The following is a 26,426-nucleotide window of genomic DNA, read 5'->3' on the forward strand; positions in this document are numbered from 1 at the left end:
AAATGTGATATGAGGGCAGATGCTTGCCGAAAAATGACATTTGATTTGATTTGATTTAATTTCAAAATCACACAAGAGAACAAACAGCACAAACTTTATGTCCTGCAAGGCCAAGTCCACTTTCACAACTCCGCGGGATGTAGTGGCCTGCCGGTAATTGAAGAGCAAATATTGAATTTTCCGTAGGAGGGCAATGTGAGTTGATACTGCCAGCAGCAAAAGAACAAGGACAACGTGGACTTTTTCCAGCACCCTGGCTGAGCTGACAGCCAGAAACAACTCGGCCCAAGCTAATCTGCTACTTCTGGAAACATCAAGGTGAAACATCCAAGTTTTGATCTATTTATTTTTCTTACCCTAAACAAATTGAATTTTAGGACAGGGATCTGAGACATTTCACACAAGCTTCTGCCAGAGACAAAGAGGAATTCAAGGTATTTATAGACTCCACCCAGCAGAACCACCCGGAACCCCTTTGTTTTCCACCGCCACCCCCATCATCAGGTTAAACGACTTATCCAGGCTGGGTATCAGGCCGCCTTTTGACCCCAACGGTTCCAGAAGTCTGCAGCCCCCGCCCCACCCCCTCCCCCGTCTCTCCCGTCTCTCCCGTCTCCAGGATGGCTTATCATTGGGGATAAGACACCTACTAGCTAGTGCTGCAAGAAAGTCCAAATCTGCTGAGGCAGCCCAAGTGTGATGATGAAAACAAAACGCAGACAAAGGTGCACATGTGCGTACACTGCTAATGACCCCTATTTTGCAGTCTGATCTAGACATGCGAAACGTTTTGGACTGTTTTAAAAACACAATACAAATGCATTGTGTGGGCATGATTGCGTCATACCATAGGCTGCATATTTTCCTTTCCATCACTAGTGACTACAATAGTCTTTGGTGTGATTAAATACGTCTCCATCACGAAACAGATTCAACATCACAACTAGTTCTTTATCAATGTCTGTATGACTGAGTTTCAACAGTTTCAATGTTCAAGTCTGCTGCTGTGTAATCTGCCTAGCAACAGACAGAGTAGAGTTTTCAGTGTAGTGAAAATAAATGTGGCCGAAGGAGAGGTCAGAGGATGATCCTCAAAGCTTGTCATGCAAACTAATCCAGCTGAATATCTACCTCCTGCCTGCCTGTGGATATCCCCAGGGAATATGTTTCATTTTAAGGTTCAGTTTAAATTTGAGAAATGTAACTTTTGTTAATTTGTCTATATAATGTCCCTGGTGCTGTAGTAATTCTATGTTGGATAGATATGCTGACCTAGGATCAGTTCTGGGACCAGAACAGGTCCAGGTCTCTTCCAGAGAATACAGTTAGGGCGGGGACACCTGTTTCTCAGTAACTTAGTCAAGGGGAGAGATACCTGTGTGTCAAAAGCACTCAGACACACACAATAGCACCTGGGAGACACACAATAGGCCCAACAAGCCCTGCAATGTCAAATCAGGGTGTGTGTGTGCCTCATTTAAGTTTCCTGTTTGTTTGTACGGAAATGGATCCGTCCATTTCAGACGTTGATTTGTTTTGTCCGTATCGTATTGTAAGCTTTCATGTGCAACAGACAAAGTTTTCACAGATGGAAGGCTCTATCTGTTATATCTATCCATTTGTGTGCATGTGTGCATTTGTATGTGTCTATATACTTTGTGGGTGGGTGTATGTATGTACCTTGTATGTTTGTGTGTGTGTGTGTGTGTGTGTGAGTGAGTGAGTGAGTGAGTGAGTGTGTGTGTGTGTGATCATGAGATATTAGCTGTGCTCTTGGCCTCCCGGGGCCCATGTCCTTCTGAGTAGCCAGGCGTCGTAGTCCTCCCTGCTCATCTTCACCGCATGCTCCCGCACCACCTGGAGAGAGACAGGCACCCCACAATCACTGTCACTCCTTCACCACACACACACACACACACACACACACACACACACACACACACCAAGCCCATTTCCTGTCTTGGCTCAGATCAGATGCTTGGGGCCTGTGATGTCTGGACACGCCTGGGCACAAATGAGAGGGTAGGGTAGGAGGAGATGGGGTCAAAGAGGACGTCCCCCCCCCCCTCGTATCCTACCATCTTCTCTCCCCTCCTCTCATCTCCTCAGAGCTGGGCAGTTACACTAATTCATTAAATCTATATCACTACATGTGGATATGTGGACTGCACAAATGAATGCCATGTAATATATTTTAACACAAATAATGAGAATATACATGTTCTATTATGATCTATAATAGTTTTGAGCAGGATGCTAACACAATACATTCATAGAATTGTTCTGCGGGAAGCACACACACTTAAAAATGAGCTACTCTAAGTCACTTTGCTTAAACATACATAATTAATGTAAATGCATGTGTGTCAGGCTAGGATCTTTAATCACACAACTGTAAAGGAAGCTTTGCATACTTGTCCATCCACATCTTTTGTGGCTTTTACGACCATAGACTGTATATATAGTTCTACAGTCTATGTTTACGACAGGTCAACATCAAACTGTCCCATTGTGATTACAGTAAGTACTGCTGGATTGTAATGTACTGTATGTCTAGGTGCCTACTTCAGTTAAAGGAGAATTCCGGTGTGATATTGACCTAAAGTGTATCGAAACATGATACCGAGTGTGAACGTATGTCTCATAGCCCATCTCGGCTTGTCCCCTGCACTCCAAAATCTGGCGCTAGTTAGCCGATGCTACCAACATCTTTTTCAATAGTGGTGCTTCGGCATCGGGCTAGCCATGCAAATAAATCACTGTTTTACACCCATTTACAAGGCTCAATGTATCTCCACACTTCATTGGTAGACTTCCGAGGGCCCTGACATTTAAAACGAGACATTGAGAACTTTGAAAAAGCACTGGTAGTTTACTTACAAGACGATTTATACAGACAGTATCTTCACGAAGTTTAGCGTTTGCAGCCATCTTGAATTTAGTCACGATAAGTCGAGCAACGAGTAAGAATTAACAGCTATGATAAGGGATCAGATTCCAAAAATAATTCAGTGGAAATGCATGGATTAGAGTTGCTGCTACTGGAAGAAACTGGAATCCATGCATTTCCACTGAATTATTTTTGGAATCTGATCCCTTATCATACCTGTTCATTCTTACTCGTTGCTCGACTTATCGTGACTAAATTCAAGATGGCTGCAAACGTTAAACTTCGTGAAGATACTGTCTGTATAAATCGTCTTGTAAGTAAACTACCAGTGCTTTTTCAAAGTTCTCAATGTCTCGTTTTAAATGTCAGGGCCCTAGGAAGTCTACCAATGAAGTGTGGAGATACATTGAGCCTCGTAAATGGGTGTAAAACAGTGATTTATTTGCATGGCTAGCCCGATGCCGAAGCACCACTACTGAAAAAGTTGTTGGTAGCATCGGCTAACTAGCGCCAGATTTTGGAGTGCAGGGGACAAGTCGAGATGGGCTATGAGACATACGTTCACACTCGGTATCATGTTTCAATACACTTTAGGTCAATATCACACCGGAATTCTCCTTTAATGTCAATGACAGTTACATCTTGGGAAGAAAGAATACAATTGATGCTTGCTGTGATATGCTTGTTTGCCTTTTTACTACTATAAGTATTAACAAATCCTGTCCGTATTAAAGACTATGATTTGGATTTTGATGTCCAATAGTGCAGTTATTGATTGGATGTGTACACTTTTGTTGCTTATTGCATGTTTTAAATGTTTTGTAAGAGTCAGGGCCGATGTGTCATTTTGGTCAGTGATTAGGCCTGTGTGTTTGAAAATGTGAAAGTGATGTCAGAGTTGACAGAAGCATTTAAGCAATCAAGAAAAACTGTAAAGGTGTAGTAGCTGTTGGCTATCTTGTTGTTTTTAAAGACAGTAGTCATTGTTTACTCTACTAGGGTCTCCTATTGCTTTGCAGCTGCAATGTTAATACTCACCAGTGAATCACTTTGGATAAAAACATTGGCTAAATGAATACATGTAAAAGTGTATGTGAATTATGGCTGGTACCTGTGGGGTGACTGCTCTCTCCATTCGCTACATATAGTGTCAGAAGTGGGAATGCTTGAATAACTGTAAATGTATATGTGAACTGGTTATGGCTGGTACCTCTATGGCCACACACAGGTCCGGGAGGCACAGCTCCCACGGCTGCAGGGTGCCCAAGACTTTGAGGAAGACCTGGGGACGCACCCTGAGACGGCGCTCATCGGCAAAGCGCTGCAGCTTCTCTAGCACCCGCGCCAACTTCCTGTTTCGCTCGGCCGCCGCAGCGAGATTACGCAACAGCACCAGCAGCCTGTGAGTGAGCAGGAAGTGGCAAATTGAGCAAGATGTGAGGGGAAGAACAAATGATCAACCTTTGTCTCTCTTCCATTTGGAAGACATTTTGCAGAATTATTTATTCTATTATGTATTATTTCTTTTTCAAACACAGAATGACCCACTGCAATAAAGTTTAAAATAAAGTGCCATAGACATAATCCGTTGTTGCATCTGTCTTATCTACAAGGAGTTAACAGACACAGAGCCCACAGTTAGTGATACAAAGAATGTTAGTCTAGTGTCAGTGTGCACATATACACACAGTGTCAAGGCTTCTACATACCTGACGCACCCGACCGGTAGCGCGACAATGTGACGTCAAAATGACGTAGATCTCTCTGGCGCGCCAGGGTTTTGGCCGTGTAGCGCGAGGTAGCGCACCACTCATTTTTTTTCAGACGAGCGCGACAAGGCGGAAACAGGAAGATGGACTAGTTCGAGGGCAAGCGAGTTGCAGTGTTTTGTTACAGTCGTGAATTTTTAATAGTTTGCTGGATAAGTTAACAAAGTTACCAGTGAGAGTTGCAACACATGGAATTAAGAGGAAAGAATAGAAACGATTTATTTTCAAACAAAGGATATCTATTAAGGCCTGAACAAAATCTCTTTCCACTTCAGGAAATTACACAAACTCAGCCAGCTGCTAGCTAGCTAGCTAGCTAACTAAACTGTTTAAATTATTAAAATTTCCCTCGGGATGACTAAAGTACCTATCTATATATCCATCTATCTATCTATCTATCTACCTGTGCACACACCTTGGAAACTACATGATAATGATGATGGTAGTTGTGAATAGTAGCAACCAAAGTCTGAAGTACCATCACAGAGGCTAGCTACTGGTGTTCGGGTGTTCCTTACTGCAGCTTCTTCTGCTGTGTAAGTAGTTAATGTTAATCTTTTCACAACAGCGACACCTCTGTTCAGGAAAATATTGCAACTAGTGTTGCGACCACCACGCGCAAGTATAAATGGTTACGGCGCTTCTGTGACGTCACATTGTCGCGCTACTGGTCGGGTGCGTCGAGTATGTGGGACGTTTCAGTGTGCACATATACACACAGGGTTTGACTGAGGATACACACCACTGAGTGCTATAGGGTTTGACTGAGGATACACACCACTGAGTGCTATAGGGTTTGTCTGGATCCACCTCATGTTTGCTCAGGGAAATGTGGTGATGGATGTCGCCACCCAAAGAGGACATCCTCTTACAGAGTGCTTGCAAACGCTGAAGCCCTGAATCCCAGCGCTTTCTGGATGGAGGAGGGGGTGGTGGTGGTGGTGGTGGGGGCGGGGAGGGGGGGGGAGATCAAATGATACATAAAAACATAGTGCACGTAGAAGAGAGAGAGAGAGAGAGAGAGAGAGAGAGAGAGAGAGAGAGAGAGAACGAGATCAAATTATACATAAAAACATAGTTATCGGAACTCCCCCTATTACCGTCGGTCCCGTATTTCTGCGTCTTGCGAGTATGTGTCATTTAATATCCATTTCTATACAAACCAAGACGGCGGACTCCTAAAGAAACGCAAGCACCCACGCCATAGGTGTATCTTAATTAGCTATGTACCAAAAATGACATTTTACCGTGACTTGAAGAGCTGTAAACAGTGTTGTAAGGCTGCGTGTACACATCCGCTTGGAGCTCCAGTGGAATTTTAATTTCATGACGAGAATTCTCGGTCTAACCATTCATGTGCCGTTGAAACTGCGTAAATAGGCGACATTTTGAAGTGTTAAAAAACATCGTTGTTTTAGAATTTCCGAACAAAAGTGGTGATAATTGGGGGTGTTACGATAGTGCACGTGGAAGAGAGAGAGGGAGAGAGTATGAGATCAAATGATACATAAAAACATAGTTAGTGCACGTGGAAGAGAGAGAGAGAGAGGGCTCTGCAAGTCACTTTGTGGGCGGATCTTGGACGCTGATGCTATTTTATATAATTGACTGTTGCGCCCAACGCAAATCTAAAATGGGGTGCTCTGAAGTAGCTACATTAACCATGGGTGTGGTTTGGGCGTAACATGCAATAAACCAATCAGAGCGTCATCTCACATTCCCTTTAACAACAGGCACGCTTGTTCCATATCTGATTGCTATTATGGTGGCATATTTGCCAGGCGCAGCCAGGAGCGTTCACACAGCGCTATAATCACTGTTCAGTTGGGAACAGTTAGCTATTGATTTTTCCTCTTGACCAAATGTAATACAGAATTGTCACAAAGACATACTTTCCGATGTTTTGGGATCACTCTCACTGAATCACGAGGTTATGAATGCATGGTGATATTTTTGCAATGTACAATGTAATCTAACATTACCTCTCTATAGACAATGCATATCTTCTGTCAGTTAATCTCTTCTCTCCCGTGCTGCCGCTGGGGCATTTGGGTTAAATGGCATCGCATGCAATTCAACATCACGTCTTTTTAAGTCCTCTAATATTTCCTAATTTATGTCATCAACGCATCCATGATTCATGAAAATGTGTACGCTAGATTTATGCCTATTTTTTCACATCTTAATGGACACCACACTGATTTCACACTGAGTGGTAATATTTTTCTTTGAAATTATGTAAAAATGGGAACTACGTTGTAGAGATGAGCGAAGTGTGCGTTGCGCATCACAGGCGGCCAAGCATGGCTCCTTACCATCAGGCAACTCAACAGTTTACAAGTTGACCTAACTTTCAACTCTGCACAGTATCCCATTAACTGCATGACAGTAGGCTATTTACAATATTTTCTGTAAAGTAGAGTTTGTAAACACGTTATCATCAACTTAATGCACGCACAACTTTTGTTTGAGCAGGAGAGAGAATAAAAATGAATGGATGCAGCAACTACAGAAATTGTAGCCAAGGCTACTTGCGGCTTTCTTGTACTATCTATGGTTGCTGGTTAACAGCACATAAAAAGCTGATTTAAGCTAATTCACTAACTCAAGACTTCAAGGCCATCATGGATATAAAACGTTTTTTGAAAATAACGAAAGGATGGAGGGAACATAGCAAAGCTTGGAGTTATTTCAGATGGGCTACAACAAGGTAGGCAAAATTATGGTGCTTAAAACCTTAGCGCAGCTGGAATAATGCTTAGGTTGATGTTAAAGCGCACGCGATGTTTAAAGCCATACACAACAGTAAATTGGAACAAAACTAAAAGGTAACTTTAGCCTTTATAGGGTTGTATAAAGTTATCCAAATTAATAGGTTGTAATTAGGCGTTGTTGTTGTAAAGATATTGCATGTAGATGTTGTACAGCTACTAAATGTTTAGGTCACCAATGCACGAACAAAACCGGGAAATGGACAAATATTATCAAGGCTTTGAATGTTTCCGTCTGTGCACGGGGGTGTCTGTAGATTGGTGTGCAACGCATTCATTAATGCAGGCCTGTGGTCATTCATGCGCCCTTAAAATAGCATCCGAATTTCCGCCACAGACTTTAGACCAGGGAGTTCCTGGTCTGTGGCGGAATTGTTTTCTGAAACTGCAACATAGCAACAGTGAACGTTTGCGCTGGAACACGCATGCGTCTTTTCGCTGAACCGCCCCCGTGGGCGCAATCGAATTCCCTAATTTACAGGCATGTACCCGTGGAGGGAAAATTCCAATATGCGCTGACTGCAAAATAGGAAAGAGAAAAGCGTGAGTATACAAAGTTGCGCTGGGACGCAAGATAGAGCCCAGAGAGAGAGAGAGGGAGAGCAAGAGAGAGAGGGAGGGAGAGAGAGAAAGAGAGAGAGAGAGAGAGTGAGAGAACCCCACTGTTATTTCCAGTGATGTAGATGTAACACAGAGGGAGAAGCCCCACCTTCATGTTGTATATTTTAAGTCCAGTCTCATTCACACTTGTGAACACATCCTTCCTCCATGAAATTCCACAGCATTGCTAACACATACTTGAACAGAGCATCCAAATCAATAAAAGTGCCAGAAAGGGACAACACCTCTGCTCGTTTGGTGCAAATTTGAGGGCTGTTGAGGACACACGTGTCATTGGCTGGCCCTGGGAGAGGCCGTTAGGAACGCAGCGTGATAATTCTCACTCTCCAACTCATGTTAAGCCACCCTGCAGTGGCACTGTGGCTGTGTCATTTCACACCAGAGCGGTGTCACAGACTTCCTGTGGCTCTCGCCACCACAGACACTCACTCACTTGTACTTATTTATTTATTTCAGGGCAATTCCATGGAAAATTGACTTTTTGTCACATCTATAACGCCAGTGAAATGCCTTGGCATTTGTATGATGTGAATGATAACATTAATTGTTTGTGCATTTTTTCTCATGTACATTCTTCAGCCAAAAATAGCAAATGCTCAAATTTCTTGTAATCATTCACATCATACCATACCATCACATTTTATTGCCGTTATGGATGTTACAAAAAACATAATTTTCCATGGAATTGCCCTTTACCCACTATATAAAACAATAATAACATAGACCTCCACTTACATATGTTTATAAAGGATGTTATTTGTTTGTATTTATTTGTCTTATATATTTTATTCATTTTATTTATACTTCTTATCCTTCTTATCTTATATATTTATCTTATTTGGTCATGTCCTGTGTTTCTCATGTACTTGTGTTCCTTATTGTTGAAGCACATTGAGTCTGTGCCTGACATAAGAATTGTGCGATACAAATCAACTTAACTTGACTCGACTCACTTGGACTTGGCCTCCAGACAGTCGCTGAAAGTCTGGGCCAGCTCCTCTGCACGCTCCTCAAAGGAAGTCCTCAGCTCGTCCAACCTGGAGGATTTCCTGTTGATAAACCGCGTGGTGGCCGAGAGCTGTCCGGCGGGGCAACTGTCAGCACAAACCAGGAAGACATATCCCATAAACAAGGAAGTAAAGGTGCGGTCAGGAATTACATGAGTGACCTTTGTAATACATGAGTGGATCACATGAGGAACGGAACACGGCATCATAAAAGAGGCCGCAGGTCAGGAGGGAAATACAGAGAGGGGTTGAAAAGAATACTGTTCAGTAATGTGCACAATGCTGCAATCAATACTGGGAACAATGAAGGAGTTGCACATCCAATTATTCCTCAGTCATTGCTGGTGTCAATGAATGTATGTGTGTGTGTATAGAGTGTGTGTATATGTGTGTGTATAATGTGTATATGTGTGTGTATGTATAGTGTGTGTTTGTGTGTACAATATATATGTGTGTGTGTGTGTGTGTGTGTGTGTGTGTGTGTGTGTGTGTGTATAATGTGTGTGTGCGTATGCGAGACACACCTCTTTGGTCGTGGAGTCTCCCTCTTGAACCCCACAGTAGGATCTTGTCTACCAGAGGTGATATTGTTTGCAGACGCTGATTTTAGTTTGCTGTATGATGAAAGAAGATCAATTATGACATTGGCAACTAAACAAAGAAGAACAATAATGAAAAATGAACAAGACACAGTCACCCGCTTTAGCAACGTAAAGCATTCCGTTCAGTTTCCTGCACTTCCCATCACCTTTTCCAAACAAAGTCTCCAACAGTCTTTGTCCCCGGGCCATAGAGATCTTTGGCAACACTCTGGTAAACCTCTTCCAGAAGCTTCTGCAGGTCTACAGATGACATAACAATTAGACACCTTATATACCTAATTGTTTAATCTGGTTTCCAATGATTGTATGACTTATGTATGACTTATTTGCTTTATTTCACTGCCCTTGTGAAGCAATTATATCTTATATTGAATATATAAATAATAGTTAAATAAATTAAATAATAATGTATTGTTATTATCATTATTATTTATATGTATTATTGTTATTTTTGTTAATATTATAATGATTATACAGTTCAGGGCAGATGCACATTTCCATCTAATAGCACCTACCTTGCACAACCAACAAAGCTAGCAGCCCATCCGCTGCATCACTAATGACTAATGGCTTTTGCCTACCCTGCAGGCAGTTTGTGTTAGCACCATTGTCTTGTGAGGCTGACTAATTAGGGTAGGAGTGTCAGCCATGTTGGCCTGCAGTATAAAGCCCACTTCTCTGCCAAGGAGTTCCACAGGCTGGCTAGAGCGCAAGGTCTCACTCTGTATGTAAACCTCAGAGAGGGGTAACCGGTAAATCACTGTGCACATCACATACACAGTCCAAAGTGGCAAGGCAAGGTAAACTGGTAAGGCGAGGTGTGTTTAACATAAAACGGTCTATATGAACACAAAGCAGTCAACACAGTAACAGAAATGACACACCTTATTCTTTAGTTAGTTCAGAATAGCACAGCTGGAGCACAGCATGTCTCTGTGACTGTCGTGCGTGGGGTGGAGCAGTCTCAGTGCTTTAACAACACCTCCATCTCACATGACAAGAAGAGCTGCTATTGTCCGAGGACCAGTCAGTGTGTGTGAGGCCGTTTCTCTGGATTCTAACTGGATTATATGCCCAAAACGATACTGGACTGGGGAGGACAGACCAGTGAACTTCAGTGAATAATTAATCTCAGTAAAATGATGGTGCTTTCTTGAAATTTCAGGTATATCGAATATTTCATTAGATTGTTTTACTCATAGATTGTTCTGCACATACAATGGCACACAGGGAAAACAGCCAGGAGTGTATTCAGAGCACTGATGGTGCTTGTGTGAAAAATAAGGCCATTGCTCCCTCTAGTGGCCAAAACCATATTTACAGCTGAGAACATCCTATGCAATTTTCCTATGTTTACGTGATAAGATTCAATTTTAGACACTGAACATATAGTGTCCACATAGGAGCACGCAATGAAAATGTCAGTACAACATATACAATACAATTACATATTCAAAGATAGATGAATAGCAGAACTGTTCATTTTGGCACACAAGCACAAGGTATAGGATTAGAAAACTCATATGGGAAAATGAAAAAAAAGAACCCAATTAGTTTGTACAATGATTAATGAATATACTCCACCATGATCTCCCATCTTCAATAGTTAGGATTTAATATCTATTCACATGTGCCAGAGCAGCATTCCTCTGTGGATAAATCTCATTAGCTGAGCTCCTGTGAAAATAATGATATCCTCTCCATCTCTTTCCCATCAAAGGCTTCTTGTTACATTTATCTGCTCCTTATTTCAGGAAGCAAAAATCAAAATTTTACCCGTATTTCACGTCATAGTCCGTACAACAGCTGTTCACCAGAGACTGAGGATCAGAGAGTGAGAGTTAAAAGGTGCAGTCCTTGATTATAAAAACAGCATATATATATACACATACATACATATATACATATATAAACAATTTTTAAAAAGCTACTGCACACCACACTGACCACTTCAATTGGTGCTGCATCAAAGACCAGTAAAAACGTTGAAAAAGGGAAGGGGTCCAAACCGTCAAATAATTTTATTAGCCAGTAACATTTTGAGCCACAGGGCTCTTTCTAAACTACAGAAGTTTTTTCCAACCATGATTATAATCCATACACTTTGGCAAATTCTAGCCCTAGGTCTAGCTGGAAAAAAACACTCTGGTATTAATGCCCAGTCCTGCCTCTGTGAATGGGACACAGGGTGTCTTGGACAGAGCCATACATCCTCTGTGAACACCTTGTTTCAGGAGCACATAAGCAAGCAATGGTGTAGTCTATGTGATGCACAGGACTACGCAGTATACCCACTTAAAAAGCATCACCATCTCAGTATACCCACTAAAAATAGGCAAGGATACGTATTAACATTTGGGGTTGATCACAGTATACCCACTACAGCTTACAAGACTACATTACAGTATACTACGGCTAACTAGACTACACCTCTGTACACAAGGTATTTCAACAACCTCTTTCAATAGAACTGATGACTACTCATTTAAAGGCTTGACTGTTTTGAAGCTGATTCCACCCTGTGCCTGCAAAAAAACATCCAAGATGGATGTCCTAAGACCCACTAGCATATATCCCCCCTTCTCTCAACATCTGGCCAATCTCTCATAATTAAAGTCCTCTCCACTGTGTGATCACATCAGTGATGATTTCAGAGGATCATATGAGTAATTCTGCTCAGGCGAGAAGCGGACGGCTTCCCGGGTCCACAGGACATCTGTGTCTAGTCAGAGAGTGGCCTTTGCCTGACCCTCTCAGAGGTGGGGGCAGTTGTGTTGTTTTTCCATTACGGAACACTGGTGGGGGGTGAGAAAGCCAAGGGCACACACTGTCTGTGATGGAGAGAGCTTCTTTTTTTCCTCCATTACCACACACACATACACAAACACACACACACACACATACACGTACGTGCACACACACACACACACACACACACAAACGTAACTGCTCATGTGTGCACAAGCACACAAATACAAAAGTACACACACAGACAAAGACACACAAACATACATGCACAAAGGTGCTCATGCGCACAAGCAAGCACACAACATGTTCACACACACTCGCATGCAGCTCATGTGTGAAAGCACATACAGACATGAACACAAAGGTTCTCATGTGTTCAAGCACACACACACACACACATACACACACACACACACACACACACACACACAGTATACATGCCAAGCCACACTTTATCTTTATGTGTCGCCCTATGGAGAAGGGCTCTTTATCAAAAAGACAGGGCTGAATTGATTTTTTTTTCCTGGAGACGAACATCAGTTCAGGTTGAGAAACACAATGCCATCCAGTGTTGTTCCTATGACAACTGGCTGTGTCACTGAGGTTCTACTTGGTGACGCAGTCAAGGCTGATAGCGGACAAGAAGGCCTCATTTCACACTTCACCTGCCTGGAACTCTGTGTGTGTGTGTGTGTGTGTGTGTGTGTGTGTGTGTGTGTGTGTGTGTGTGTATGTATGTGTGTGTGTGTGTGTTTGTGTGTGTGTGTGTGTGTGTGTGTGTGTATGTATATGTATATGTATGTGTATGTGTATGTGACACCAGGCTACTGACACCTGCACACACACATCCACACAAAGACCCATCACTAACACAGTTAGTATGTCATACAAGATGGCCTTCAAAAAATGGCCTTGTGTTTCCAGTGATCTTACACGCTCTTCGTTTGGAGTGCAGAGAGAAGCCATGAAATAAAGAAAGACAGAAATAAAGAAAGGAAACAACATCTCCAAAGAAAGAGAGGAGGATAGAGGAGTGGAGCGCCTGAGATCAGAGGAAGAGGAGGAAACACTCACACTCTGAGACTGGGGGTTCGGCGTCGGACCCTGCAACACTCTGCTGGTCTGTCTCCTCACTGGTCACTGCAAATCCTCCTGCCCCATCCGCCCCAGGGGCCAGACACGTCAGGCTGCCCAGGGTGGGAGTGATGGCCAGGGAGGAGGAGGCCCGACTCTGGCTGGGCGCTTTCTGCAGGTAAGAGCAGCCAGAGGAGGCGCGAGATGGCCTGCTGGGGAGCCTGCATGGAGTCTGAGGTTGGAGGGATGGAGAGAGAGAGAGAGAGAGAGAGAGAGAGAGAGAGAGAGAGAAATGGTCAATTCAAACAAATACTACTACTACTACTACTACGACTACCATGACTGTTTAAGAACACTGAAATCTTGCCACAAAGGAGGCTGGTTGTAAGTGAATCTTGATTCCTATACTCTATCTATCTATCTATCTATCTATCTATCTATCTATCTATCTATCTATCTATCTATCTATCTATCAAATGGTTGTGGTATAATGGTATATATATAAAGAGAGAGAGAGAGAGAGAGAGAGAGAGAGAGAGAGAGAGAGAGAGAGAGAGAGAAGCTGGAAGCTTCTATGCAATAGAAGAGACAGTCATCTCTGGTCCAAAGTGCTGGGCCGAGGCCTGGAGTCTGCCACAGCACCTTTGGCACACTGATGAACTGCTCCCACTTGGCCTGGATGGCTTTCTCCTTGGTCAGGGCCTTGATGGCAGCCTTACTTTCCCCTGGATCCCTACCAGAGAGAGAGGGATGAAAACAGAGGGAGGGAGAGAGAGAAAGACATATAGAGGTTTCACACTTTTATACATGATTACACCACAGAGAGGACCACACAGAGAGGCAGAGGGACAATGACATAAGCGTTACACCCCTGAGCACCACCACACCCGGCCTCACACTCACTCAACTCTCTCATCACCAGTCCTTCTGGACAAAGCAGGAAAAAATAGAGAAGTGAAAAACCAGGGCAGACTACTTTTCCCAGCCCTCACTCACACATGCACACACACACACACACACACATTCACACTCAGGCAGACACCCCCCTCACACACACACATACATATGCCCCCCCCCCCCACACACATCCACATATACACACACACACACACACACACACCCTGGCCATCCCAGGCCCTCAGCGCTGCAGGCGGCCCTGATAAAGTTTCATCGCTGTGTAATATCTGTGAGCGGCTCCCCTGTATCATTTGCCCCATAAAGCTCAACTTTATTGGAAATTGGATTGTGGACTGACGGGGCCCCTGAAGGCTGCATACAGAGCTCTCCCTCATTCTCTCTCTCTCTCTTTCTTACTCTCTTATTCTATCTCTCTCCCTTCTGCTTCTTTATCTTTCCCCTATTCTCTCTGTCACTCTCTTTCTCCTCCCTCATTCTACATTTATCTCCCTCTCTCTTTCTCTTATTCTCTCTTCCTGTCACTCTCTCTCTCCCACTCTGTTTCTCCTCTCTCTCACTCTCTCATTTCATCTTTCTCTCCATTTCTCTTTTCCTTCCTCTCACTCGCTCATTGCACCCCTCTAATCACATGCTATTATCCTCTTTGTCCAATTCTCTTTTTTATGCTTTCTCCCTCTCATTCTTTCTCTTGCATTCTCCCCCTCCTCTCTCATTCTTTCCTTCTGCTTCTCTTGTTCTCTCACTTTTTCAATCTGTCATTCACTCTCTGCCCCTGTCTCTCTCCCTTTGTCACCATGACTAAAACACTTCACCTTTTATAAACCTTCTAAATTCATCTTCCTCCCTTTTTTATTCATCTCCTTGTTCTTTTCTCTCTCCCTCTCTCAGAGCACAGCACAGCACACCTCATAAAGTTACCACCACCCCAATACCCCCCCCACCCCCCCCCCCCCACACACACACACACACACACACACACACACACACACACACACACACACACACATTTCCTTCTGCTTTGTCTCTGACCCGTAAAAGCTCTTTCCCTTACTGCCATTACAGCTATTCACTGCTGGGCAACTTTATCTCACACACACACACGCACGCACACACACACACACACACACACACACACACACACACACACACACACACACACACACACACACACACACACGCACACACACACAGAGAGAGAGAAAGCTTTATCGCTGCTCCACATTATAGGGCCACAATACCTTTAAGTATACAAGGTGATTACTCTCAGACAGAGAGGTCATACTGCTGGACACACACACAAACAGCTTTAGCATTGCCCCCACATTACACTTTCACACAGTACAGCAACGCATACAAGGTTATTTCTCTTGGACAGAGAGGTCATACTGCTGGGCGCACACAAACACACACACACACGCAGACACACACACACACACACACGCACACACCTTTATTCCAGTTTTACATTCATAGATCACACTATAAGGGTGGAATTCACATAATCCAATACATTTTGTTTTATCAATTGTTGTCCACACACAACCACTTGTGCACAGCCCTGGCTTGAGTGGGAAAGAGAGTGGTTTTGACATACACAGCATTTAAGCCAATAAACGTTGTTTAAGCACTAATGAAGGGGGGCATTTGATTGGGTGTTGAATTCAAATATCAACAATCTTTCTACAGAATTATGGACTGTGCCTTTAATAATCATAAAATATGATCACTCTCAGATAAACAGGCTTAGGAGATGTGCCAGGTGGACAAAGCTTATCTGCTTTTGTAAGACGGTGTCATATGTTCTGTGTGTCCCTGGACTATATTTCAGGAAGGAGACCTGCGGCGACGTTTGGCAGTGGGAGGAGATATCTGCTGTCTCTCCCTTCAGGGGGTGTCCTCTATCCCTCCATCCCTCCTCCTGTCCCCTCCTCACCACCTCCTCCAAATCCATCCTCCACCACCTGTCAGCCCCAGGCTCCTTCCAGTCTTCCACTGATCTCCACATCATCCGTCAGACGGTTTCTCCGGGGTGTCGTTAATCACACGTCATCTCGGGATCACATTGAGTCTCTCTTGGCTTTCTAAAACGCAGAATTCATTTCTGTTTTCTGTCTTTTTTCTGTACTGTTGTTAATTCCATGAACCCATTTTGTGAATGTTCTTCTGGGCTCCTAGTCTCATAGGGCCACACCTGACATCGCCAATTTGTCATGAGGAAACACATCTGGACAAGACCTGTAGAAATGTTGACATTTTTTTTGTGGGTGGGATAATGAAATCCAAAGCTACCGAGAGAACGCCCACTGTTTTACAACGAAACCAGCCAGACAAGAGCACCATTAAAACGTTATTTCTACATCTCAGCCACTTTGCCATAGGCCACACCATACCAGTCTTTGATGTATATACTGTAGTTTTTGAGACATAGCTTATGTAAATGCCTCTTCTCTGTCTCTTGTGTGCGTTTCTTAGTCTTATGGATGAAACACACTTGTATTAAGAAACTGAGGCAAACACCCACAGGTTTTTTTTTTTGCTAGCAGTCATTTAATGGCCTTGACCACTATGCTGTGTAGCAAAGCAGCTGGCACATTCTGTACTTGGCTGCTGCTGTCTGAGATGTTCCATCCTAGATCATTCTAGAATGCAATAACCATAGTCATAAAGATGCCACTTGTATATGACATGCTGTTTTGGGTTTTTATGACATGAGATAATTTCCAATGATAGGAGCATGAATATCCGTGCTATATCATTGTGGATGCTAATGGCAACTGTTATGATACTAATGTCAATAGTAATAGTACTGGTGTGATTATAACATGTTTATGTTTAACTTATTATGTACAGGTCACAAGAGACCTTACAGTGCATGCGATGGTTCTGATTTAGTATGGCTGTGCTCCGATAGAGAGCTATAGCGTAAAGTGGAGTCCACTTACTTAGGGTCCCAGCAGGATGAGACTGGTGCAGCTCGGCCCATGCGCCCCAGCGTCAGGGCCTCCAGAAGCCAGTTCAGACAGCACAGCTGGCGAAACACGGACTCCCTGCACCACACACACACACACACACACACACAAACACACACACACACACACACACACACACACACACACACACACACACACACACATTCACAGAGACACACACAGACACACACACAGAGACACACAGACACACACACACTAAATATTAACAAAGGGCTTGTTATGCTATGCAATACAAGACACACCGTGCAAATACATTTTACCACAATTTCTCTATCTGCCTCCAATCATAGATAACAACATGGACAACATGCACTCCTATACTCCTATACAGAGCCGGCAAGTCAAAAACAAATCCTGCACTTGTGTGCCTCAGACTGCTCTCTGCTGCGTTTGCGGGGGCTATCATTCTAATAAAGAATTCAATATATTGTGGGAGAGGAAGCTAGTAAAATAACAAGCAGGCAATTACGCAGACAGCGTGTGAGCTGGAACAGGAGGAGGCATTACACACAACAAAAGCAGCTCGTTTGACAGGAGAAGAAAACACTTATTGATTGTCAGCTTTGGCAGAGGCAGTTACTCTTTGCAAACAATGTGATTTGAAGGGAAGGAGAAACATCTAACCGAGCCATGGTCAGACCTAGTACAAACCTGTATCAGTACTGTATCAGGCAAGGCTAGTTTATTCAGACAGAACAATTTATACGAAATTGGCAGCTGAAAGTGGCTTGAGGAGGTGTGTGATGTGAGAATGGGTGCGTATTATTTAATGGTCACCTAAAAAAACAAGAGGTTAATCATCTTCTACATTTCTTATCTCTGAGATAATATTAACACGGCCATACAACATTATTTTCCATACACCATCCTTTAACCAGTTGGCATCAATGGATCAATAAGATCTATGTGAATGTGAATGTGAAGATTGCTAAAAATCATAATTTTGGCAATTATATCATAACTAATCATAATTGGTGTTTTAATGTAATGGTTGGGCTGTACACAAAAACATTCAAATCTAAAGTTAACAAAGAAAACACATCCACCTTATACTTTCACCTCTGCTCACCCACACACGCGTGCGCGCACACACACACACACACACACACACACATTTGAAATTTGGTGAGTATAAATGGAAAAGCAATCTGAGAAAGAATAGGAGATCAATAGTGTCATTTATGTACTGTAGTGCAGCAGAGAAATTGCAGCAAAAATGATGAAAAAGCCTTGGAGGGAAAAAAGAGAGGAAGAGTAGAAAGAGAGAGCTCCATCCACTGGTCAATGCCATTAACTACAACAAGGGCAACCTGACCTGAGGTCGCAATGACCAAGAATATGAACTTCAATCATAAAGAAACAGTATCTAACAAAATTACCCCGGTAATGGTGACTGAGTAACGGGGATTCAAAAGGGGAAAAAAGCAGGGCGCCTCGACCACCAGCCTCTACTCAGGTGACAGAAACCAGCATGTTAGGAGAGGCACCAGGTGGCTCTGAGACGGCCCATCCATTTGTTAGACCTCAGCTCTCCTAACATTTCTCTGGGTTGTCAGGCCGTTCCTATGATAATCAGCCGCTGCTACCGGACACGCATGTCCACTTCATCAGTGGCTCTGTTGGCGAGCCAGCCAGGCTCTGCCAGGTGATATCTCAGAGCGGTCATGACTGGGAACTCAGCCTGGAGTTTAGAGTCCCAGATTTTCTGTGTCACCAGAGCTGAGTGTTCGGTTGGGGGTGGTTAATGTTTTTGTTGATGAAACAAAATGAGACATTGAATGCTCTTCAAGTCTCATCAAATTAATATTAGATCCATAGCACCAATTGCTAACAAAAAACCCTAAGGGAGACTTCACAGCATGTCTCAGCACAAAAATGAGTACAATGAAAGCCGTGGTGAGGGAACACTATTAGTTGGCTGGCACAGGAAAGGAACGCACGCAATCGAACAGAAGAGCTCTAGGTAATATTATAGCTCAACTGCCATTTAAGATGCAGTCTGTGATAAGCCAATCAAATCTCTCTTCTGTGCTCCTGAAGTCGTACTGATTGGCTGGTCTGAGCCTATATATTGCTCGGTTTGAGCCCATTTGTTTCCCATTTTCACATACAGCGAACACAAGAGCTTTTTGGAGCGCAAACACAGAACAGACAGCTTGAGGACAGCGAGCAGCAATTTTCTGAATTTGACAAGAAGTGCAGTGGATCAGAATTGCACACTGCACCTTCGAGGCAGGGCCCACAGATCATTAAAGTGTCATCAGGCCGGTGGCAGCGCCTTCAGGGTAATCAAGTGCAGGTGCTCAGTAGAGTCTGGGCTGTTATGACACGAAAAAAACCCTCTCTCTCTCTCCCTCCCTCCCTCCTTCTTTCTCTCTGTTGGTCTGTCGGTCTATCTGTTTCTCTCTCTCACTCTCTCCCTTTCTCGGGGCACAGGAGAACAGCAAAGCACTCACTAGGCAGTAACTTGGCTGACAAACCAGCCAAATAAAGAGCCATCTGCTAAGCGACTGATTCTTAAAAAGGGAAGTCGACTAAAAATTAGGACGCTAGCCACACGTGTGATCGAGTGTTCCAAGCAATGATACAGTGTTCGAACTGAGGAGGGAAAAGGACAAAAGATGCTAATTTCTACTGGGTGTGCCTAGAAATCCACCAGTCTTTGAAGGATCAGACATTGACCCATGCCAAATGCACCAATCTCAATCTCAAACTCTTAATGCAATATTGTTTTAATCCTAAACGCCTACTTTGTCACTCAACAGCCCTGTGAGGAGTTCACCCACGAGGGGAAATCATTAAGAGCGAATTACATTCTTCTTCTTCTAGACTGGGCCATAGAGTCCAAACTAAAGAAAAACTGACACAAAGCACAAATCGAATTTTTTTTAAAAATATTTCATTTCAGAAACTTTAAACGAAAGCATCTACCATTAGCCTTCAATAAAAAAAAAACAGCTTTGATGAGAGCGCCTTAATCAGTCTCAGTACATCAAAGCACCCTTGTAGCACTCACAGAGCTGCAGTAAACATGAATGTCCATCTCTCATGCAGCAATCTCCATAATGACACCCATCTGATGCTATGATGCTCATATAAAAGTAAAAACTTTTTTTGTGTGAAAGAATTAAAGTCAAATCAAAATGAGAATGGTCGAGAAAGCACACACACACACACACACACACACGTTTTGCAGGCAGCTCTGCAACAAAGGACACAAGTGCACGACTAAATAGTAAATAACATGGAGAGATGTGCAAGGGGGATTAAGGATTTTCATCTCAAACGAAACAAAATCAAATGTATTTTAATGACACCATGCAGGAAAAATCATAAACAACCTCTCTCATATAATTAAAGCTCGGATGCTGAAAAAGCCCTTGATCTCGCTCCGAAGCCAAGAGCCTCATACTTAGTGGCAGGCGAGAGGCGTACCACCGAACCCAGGCGCACTCTCCACAACTAAATAAAGGTTATGTCAGATAGAGAGCATGCCAAAAGCACTACCTTAAAGGACAGCTTTTCCCTCAGGGGAAGATAACTAATTAAAAAACCTGAGAGGGGGGTGGGTGGTTGAGTGTTGGTTTGTGTTGCCGAGGCCGTACGAGAGATAGAGAGAGAGAGAGAGAGAGAGGCAGAGAGAGAGAAAGAGAGAGAAAGAGAGAAAGATGGGATAGGATGGGAGGAGGTGTTGTTTAGTCTGTGGCCTCTCCATTTTCCGACGATGACGTCTGATGCCATAACACACATGACGAAAGAGAAAAGGGCCGCCACCGACTAACTCCTAACTCGGTAACTTGGTGTGGTTAGTGTGAGAAGCCAGAGATCTGGGGCTAAGAATACAAAATGATGAAAACAGAATCATCATAAATATATAGCTATTGAGCTACTGTATAATGAGCAATAGTGTCAATAATGAGACTAGATTGATGGAATAATGAGAGGAACAGAAATATGAGAATAAAAACAGTCAAACTTTGTGTAGAACTGTGTCAATGACAATGGACAATTGGTGGACAATTGGTGAAGAACAGAACAAAAAAAAAAGCAGAAAACCTAAACAGACAAATGAACACTAAAGCCTATGATACATGATGCATTCTTGCTGGGCAACATTCCTCATTGTTGTGGTTCTGGAATGTTCCTATTGATATTTGGCAATAATTTATTTTCTGGAGAACTTTAGTCATCTGTAGGCAAATCATCATAATCATCCAGTCCAATCAATTCGTTATGTGGTTGCCCAGCAACATTGCTAAAAAGGTTGCCCCATGTATCGTCAGCTTAACAATAAAAGGATCAAAAGAATAGAACATGAAGTAATATGTGTATATAGAATAAGTAAGGAGTAATAACAGAAGATCAGACATGGCTGGTGACTCACGGTGGGACCTGGTGCAGCTGCGGGGCCATGAGTGAGCGGTGTATGGGGGTGAAGGGGCGTGCTGATTGGGTCCTGCATCTCCCTCTGCTGGATGTCTGAGACTGAGGCCAGCTGAGACCAGACGACACAGGGCTACGAGGAGGAGCACATGGTCATCATGATTCATTACTACTCTTAAGATGAGGACACATGGAGTAAACCTTCTTGAGCAGTGTTGCCAAGCAATTGCCAGATAAAAATTGATGTCCAATGCCAACAAGACAGTGTCCAAACAACATCAGCCAATGCATCAAGTTTTTACCCAGCAATGCCAGTATTGGATTAAATTGAAATGACATCAAGGCAGAAGATTGGAGGCGTTAGAAGACCTAACATGCATTGATGCAAGGGTCATTCAGACAGAAACAAATGTATTCTTCAACTCAGTTTCACCTGATCCATAAAAGTCTGAATGCAGGGAACTAAGTGAGACACTTGATATAAGTGAGAAGGCGTGGAGGAGTATCTTCCTTATAGACTCGAGAGGAAACAGTCTATTTTAAGATATAACTAACATCAGTGGGAATCTATTTCAGGACATAGGCATATTCAGGGAACTAACAGGGGAAAAGCCTACAAGAAAGACAGCAAGAAATGAAAGCATGTGACAAGTAAAACAGAACTAAAAAAAATCACAGCCAAAGAGAAGAAAGGCACAACTCTGTGTGACTTGACTCCAAACAATTCAGGCGTTTTGGGGTAACCAACATTGCCCAGGCTGCACACTTGTCACAGCTGATATGCAGCACTACATTAAGTGCAATTTAACACCCTAAGAAGTGAGGTGTGAAAGTATGCACTCTGTAACGTGCCCTACATACTACAGAACGACAGTGGGCCATGTGGTTAAGTACACATATAGGATGGCATGCTAGCCACAAGTGTCAACACATGTAAACACTGTCCTCACCAGAAACCATTTACAACAGCTAAATATGTTTGGGCAGCCGTGGCCCACTGGTTAGCATTCTGGAATTGTAACCGGAGGGTTGCCGGTTCGAGCCCCGACCAGTGGGCCATGGCTGAAGTGCCCTTGAGCAAGGCACCTAATCCCTTACTGCGCCGCTGTAATAGCAGGCGGGATTAGTTTGTGCTTCACCTCACTGTGTGCTGTGTGTGTGTTTCACTAATTCACGGATTGGGTCAAATGCAGAGACCAAATTTCCCTCACGGGATCAAAAGAGTATATACTTATACTTAGATTCATCCAAATGTATTGGAGTCAAATAGAGGGCAGGTTTTCAGTGCAATTACTCGATATAACACAATTTTCACTGTGGCTAAAGTGTTTCTGATTATTTTGCTTGTGTAAATTGTGACCACATTGGCTAAAATGAGACAGACATGCAAAATGACTGCCATGCTGTAAACATGTGCAAATGTTATTTAAATATTATAATGTGTGCAGATGCGAGACCTCACGCGGCCCTGCAACATGCCTTCAATATGTCCGCGGGTATTAGCTTCACAATCGAGTGGCCCTGGCTGAAGCCATCCATAGAAATGAGGCCACTCCAACAGCTTGTGCTGGGAGAGGTGAGGTGGCAGAGGGCAGGACGGGGGTTGATACTGACCATGTATAATGCACTGGCTCATGGTTATTCATCACCATTACCATCATGCATAGAAAGAAGGCAAGGCCATATATTATAAAACAGATATGTATACACTTTTATTTACATTTCATTTTTCAGTTTCAGTTATTCATTGTGTGGTTAACAGAAGGAAAACAGTGATTCCACCACCTGCCCTGAGACCTGTCCCATATGGAAAACAGTGTGGCTCAAGGGCAACAGCATGTTGGACAATCATGGAACACCCCAACAGAGCATGCTCACTACATTATAGAGTGTTGTACAGTCAGAGACCTGTCCATAAGCATGGACTAAATCAATATAAAAGTTGTTATAGCTAAAATGGAGCTAAAATTACAGTTGATATTTTGCTATATGGCATTATTACTTACAGCTCATGCATTAATGAAGAAAAATATTATCACCTTCTCCACTGTTCCATCAAGATAAGAACCTCCATAGCAACAGTTAAACTAAGCAACAACTCAATTCTGACATAGTTACAATATTTCTGTGAATAAATGAGCTACAAAATCAATAAATATCTCATTACAGTGCTTTCAGGATTTTGAATTTCTGAGCATGTAAAGTTATTGTTTTCATGGCAATGCCAATGAGAAGTGAGAAAGTAAGTTCTGTTACATACGCTGGCCTGGGCTGTTGCTATGTGACAGGCACACTGGTAAACAATGGCAACAGTTCTGATTTACAGTTTTGGACGCTGCTTCACTGCTCATATTTCACATTTCAGCATTACCATGTCCCCCAGTTACTAGGCAATTCATAGCTCCCCACGATAACAAAAAAAACATACAGTGTAAAGAACAAGAAGGTAGAGAAGGTCAATTTAAAACATCATTCCATCATTATACTTGAAGTTATCCTACTGTGTAGGTTAGCAGTTGATCTTATGTCCCAGTACTTTTTTTCACCCTAATTGTTTTTTCATATTAATGCTTGATGCATATAACTGTTATTCTATAGGTATAACATTCTGCTAGATACTGGCATGTACTGCTGTTTGCCATAGCAAAGACCTCAGCAAAAGATGGAGGCCTTTCCAAGGTTAAAAGCACATAAGCCTAAAATGAAGCAAATACAATGTGGATTCCTGTGTTTGATCTTTCTGGCACAGCTTAAATCAAGGTTAAATAAAAGCCTGGGCTCTGCCTCTCACCTCTCTGAGTCTGTGTCGCTGTCCGAGGACAGGCCGGGGGGTTGAGGTCCTGGGGCTCCCTGCGTCTCCTGCCCCTTGGCCTCCTGCGCCTCCTTCTCCAGCAGCTGAAAGTAGCCTCTGCCCTGTCTGACTGCCCGCAGGAGTCTCCTGCAGGGCATGCATTAAAGGAGCAAGGTGACATTAACACTTTGGCCCTGTCCACACTAAGCCGGGGAAATATCTCCGTTTAGCCCTCTGTCCACATTAAAACAGCACATTCCGACACGATACTCCGAAAATTATACTTTTTGACAACGCTCTCTGGAGTGCATACAGTACATTTGAAAACACAGGGTTTGCATTATAGTACAGTGAAAACGCAGTTTAGATACAATGACGTGCAGTTGCCATGATTCTAAAGAAACTGAACATTCCAGCCACCACCAACAACACAACACTTTTATGGCAAATCAGGGTGGAAGCGAAACCGTTGAAAAACGATACAAAAACAACAATGTGGACGGAGATGGTTTTCACCTTAGCCAGCTAAATGTAGACAGCAGAGGAGAGAAGTTTGGAACATTCTTAAGAGAATGCATTCCATAACAATGTACAGTGGGTGGACAGAGATATTCTTTAGACCTCTCATTGTACAACATTTAAGTAACCAAAGTGTGAAAGTAAAAGACCAAGGTAACAATTTGAATGAACTACACTGTCTTGGACACATTAACCCTGGGGGATTTTCCAAGTATCGTGACATCCTGGTATAGTTAACTCAAGAGTCTATGGTACACATCCAAATCAGGGGGCAGGATTTGGAGGGTTAGCTTCAGCCAATTAGCATACCAGCTGGCCGCCCCCATCTTTAAAAATGGTGTCTGACATGTGCTCACTTTTGGCACCATTTTCACAAACAAGCCAATTAGGTGCCACATTTCCGATGGCCACAAATGATGCCATCCGCGCGGATAGGCTGATCCTCCCGGCAGGAAATTGCCAGCTCAACCACTGATCCAAAGAGTTGATATTGTCTCCATCTGTAACATTTTTTTACCACTTGCTTTGTGTTAACTTATCCAGGCTTGTTACTAAATTAAAGACTTGGAATACCCTTCTCATGCTATTTACTTGGAAAAGGGTCAATCAGTGGTTCTAAAATGCTCAAACACGTGACTGAACATGCTCCCAAGCCACAGTGAAGAAAACACATATTATTAAACAGTCAAAAAATAAATGTGAGCATGTTTTTTGACCCAATAGTCCAAATTGTAGCCTATGCCCCCAAGAGGTAATGAACAAACACTGTAGCATAAAGGTAGGCCATGTAATGATGGGCCTCCACAAAAAGAGACTGTTTCAAACACACTCTTATGCAGTAGGTCATGGCGTGTTGGGTAAATGCATGAATATTAATGCAAATCAATGCTGAATCAATGCTTACTTGAATGAATTTATGGAACAAATTTGCATACTTCTCACTAACATACCTGCTTCACTCTTAGCTAGCTAACTTTAAAGGTTCTCTCTAGCCACATTTGTGCTATTAAAGTTTTAATAGGAAAGAAAGACCAGATGGTCTTTTTCACACACACACACACACACACACACACACACACACACACACACACACACACACACACACACACAGACACACACACACCTGTGTATTTACGTGTACACATTATGTACGCTTCATAAATTATCTAGTCACATCTTTAAAAGAGCAGAACCTTTGCAAGTGAAACGTCTGGACCTACTTCCTGAGTCACATGCAAATGTGAATCCACAAATATACAGACAACAAATAAGGTCTTAAAACACACACACACGGCAAAGTGCTTTAAAAAATATCCCGGACTAAGAATTGTGCAGTGCAAAGC

At 43.0% G+C, this 26,426-nt stretch overlaps 1 protein-coding gene across 1 annotated transcript in view; it reads right to left on the minus strand.

Moving 5' to 3' along the window:
• Positions 1 to 329: 329 nt before the first annotated feature.
• Positions 330 to 26,426, minus strand: part of LOC121715348 (coiled-coil domain-containing protein 60-like) — a 46,649-nt gene continuing 20,552 nt past the window's right edge. The window contains exons 4-13 of the mRNA XM_042100979.1: positions 24,565 to 24,711; positions 21,775 to 21,906; positions 17,343 to 17,447; positions 14,125 to 14,215; positions 13,483 to 13,714; positions 9,807 to 9,900; positions 9,583 to 9,672; positions 9,005 to 9,145; positions 4,101 to 4,290; positions 330 to 1,857 (exon numbers count right to left, since the gene is read on the minus strand). Of these exons, the coding sequence (XP_041956913.1) occupies positions 1,762 to 1,857; positions 4,101 to 4,290; positions 9,005 to 9,145; positions 9,583 to 9,672; positions 9,807 to 9,900; positions 13,483 to 13,714; positions 14,125 to 14,215; positions 17,343 to 17,447; positions 21,775 to 21,906; positions 24,565 to 24,711 (1,318 nt within the window). The 3' untranslated portion in view covers positions 330 to 1,761. The remainder of the gene's footprint in view (positions 1,858 to 4,100; positions 4,291 to 9,004; positions 9,146 to 9,582; positions 9,673 to 9,806; positions 9,901 to 13,482; positions 13,715 to 14,124; positions 14,216 to 17,342; positions 17,448 to 21,774; positions 21,907 to 24,564; positions 24,712 to 26,426) is intronic.

Source organism: Alosa sapidissima, chromosome 8, assembly GCF_018492685.1.
Source record: "Alosa sapidissima isolate fAloSap1 chromosome 8, fAloSap1.pri, whole genome shotgun sequence".
NCBI classification, from domain to species: domain Eukaryota; kingdom Metazoa; phylum Chordata; class Actinopteri; order Clupeiformes; family Clupeidae; genus Alosa; species Alosa sapidissima.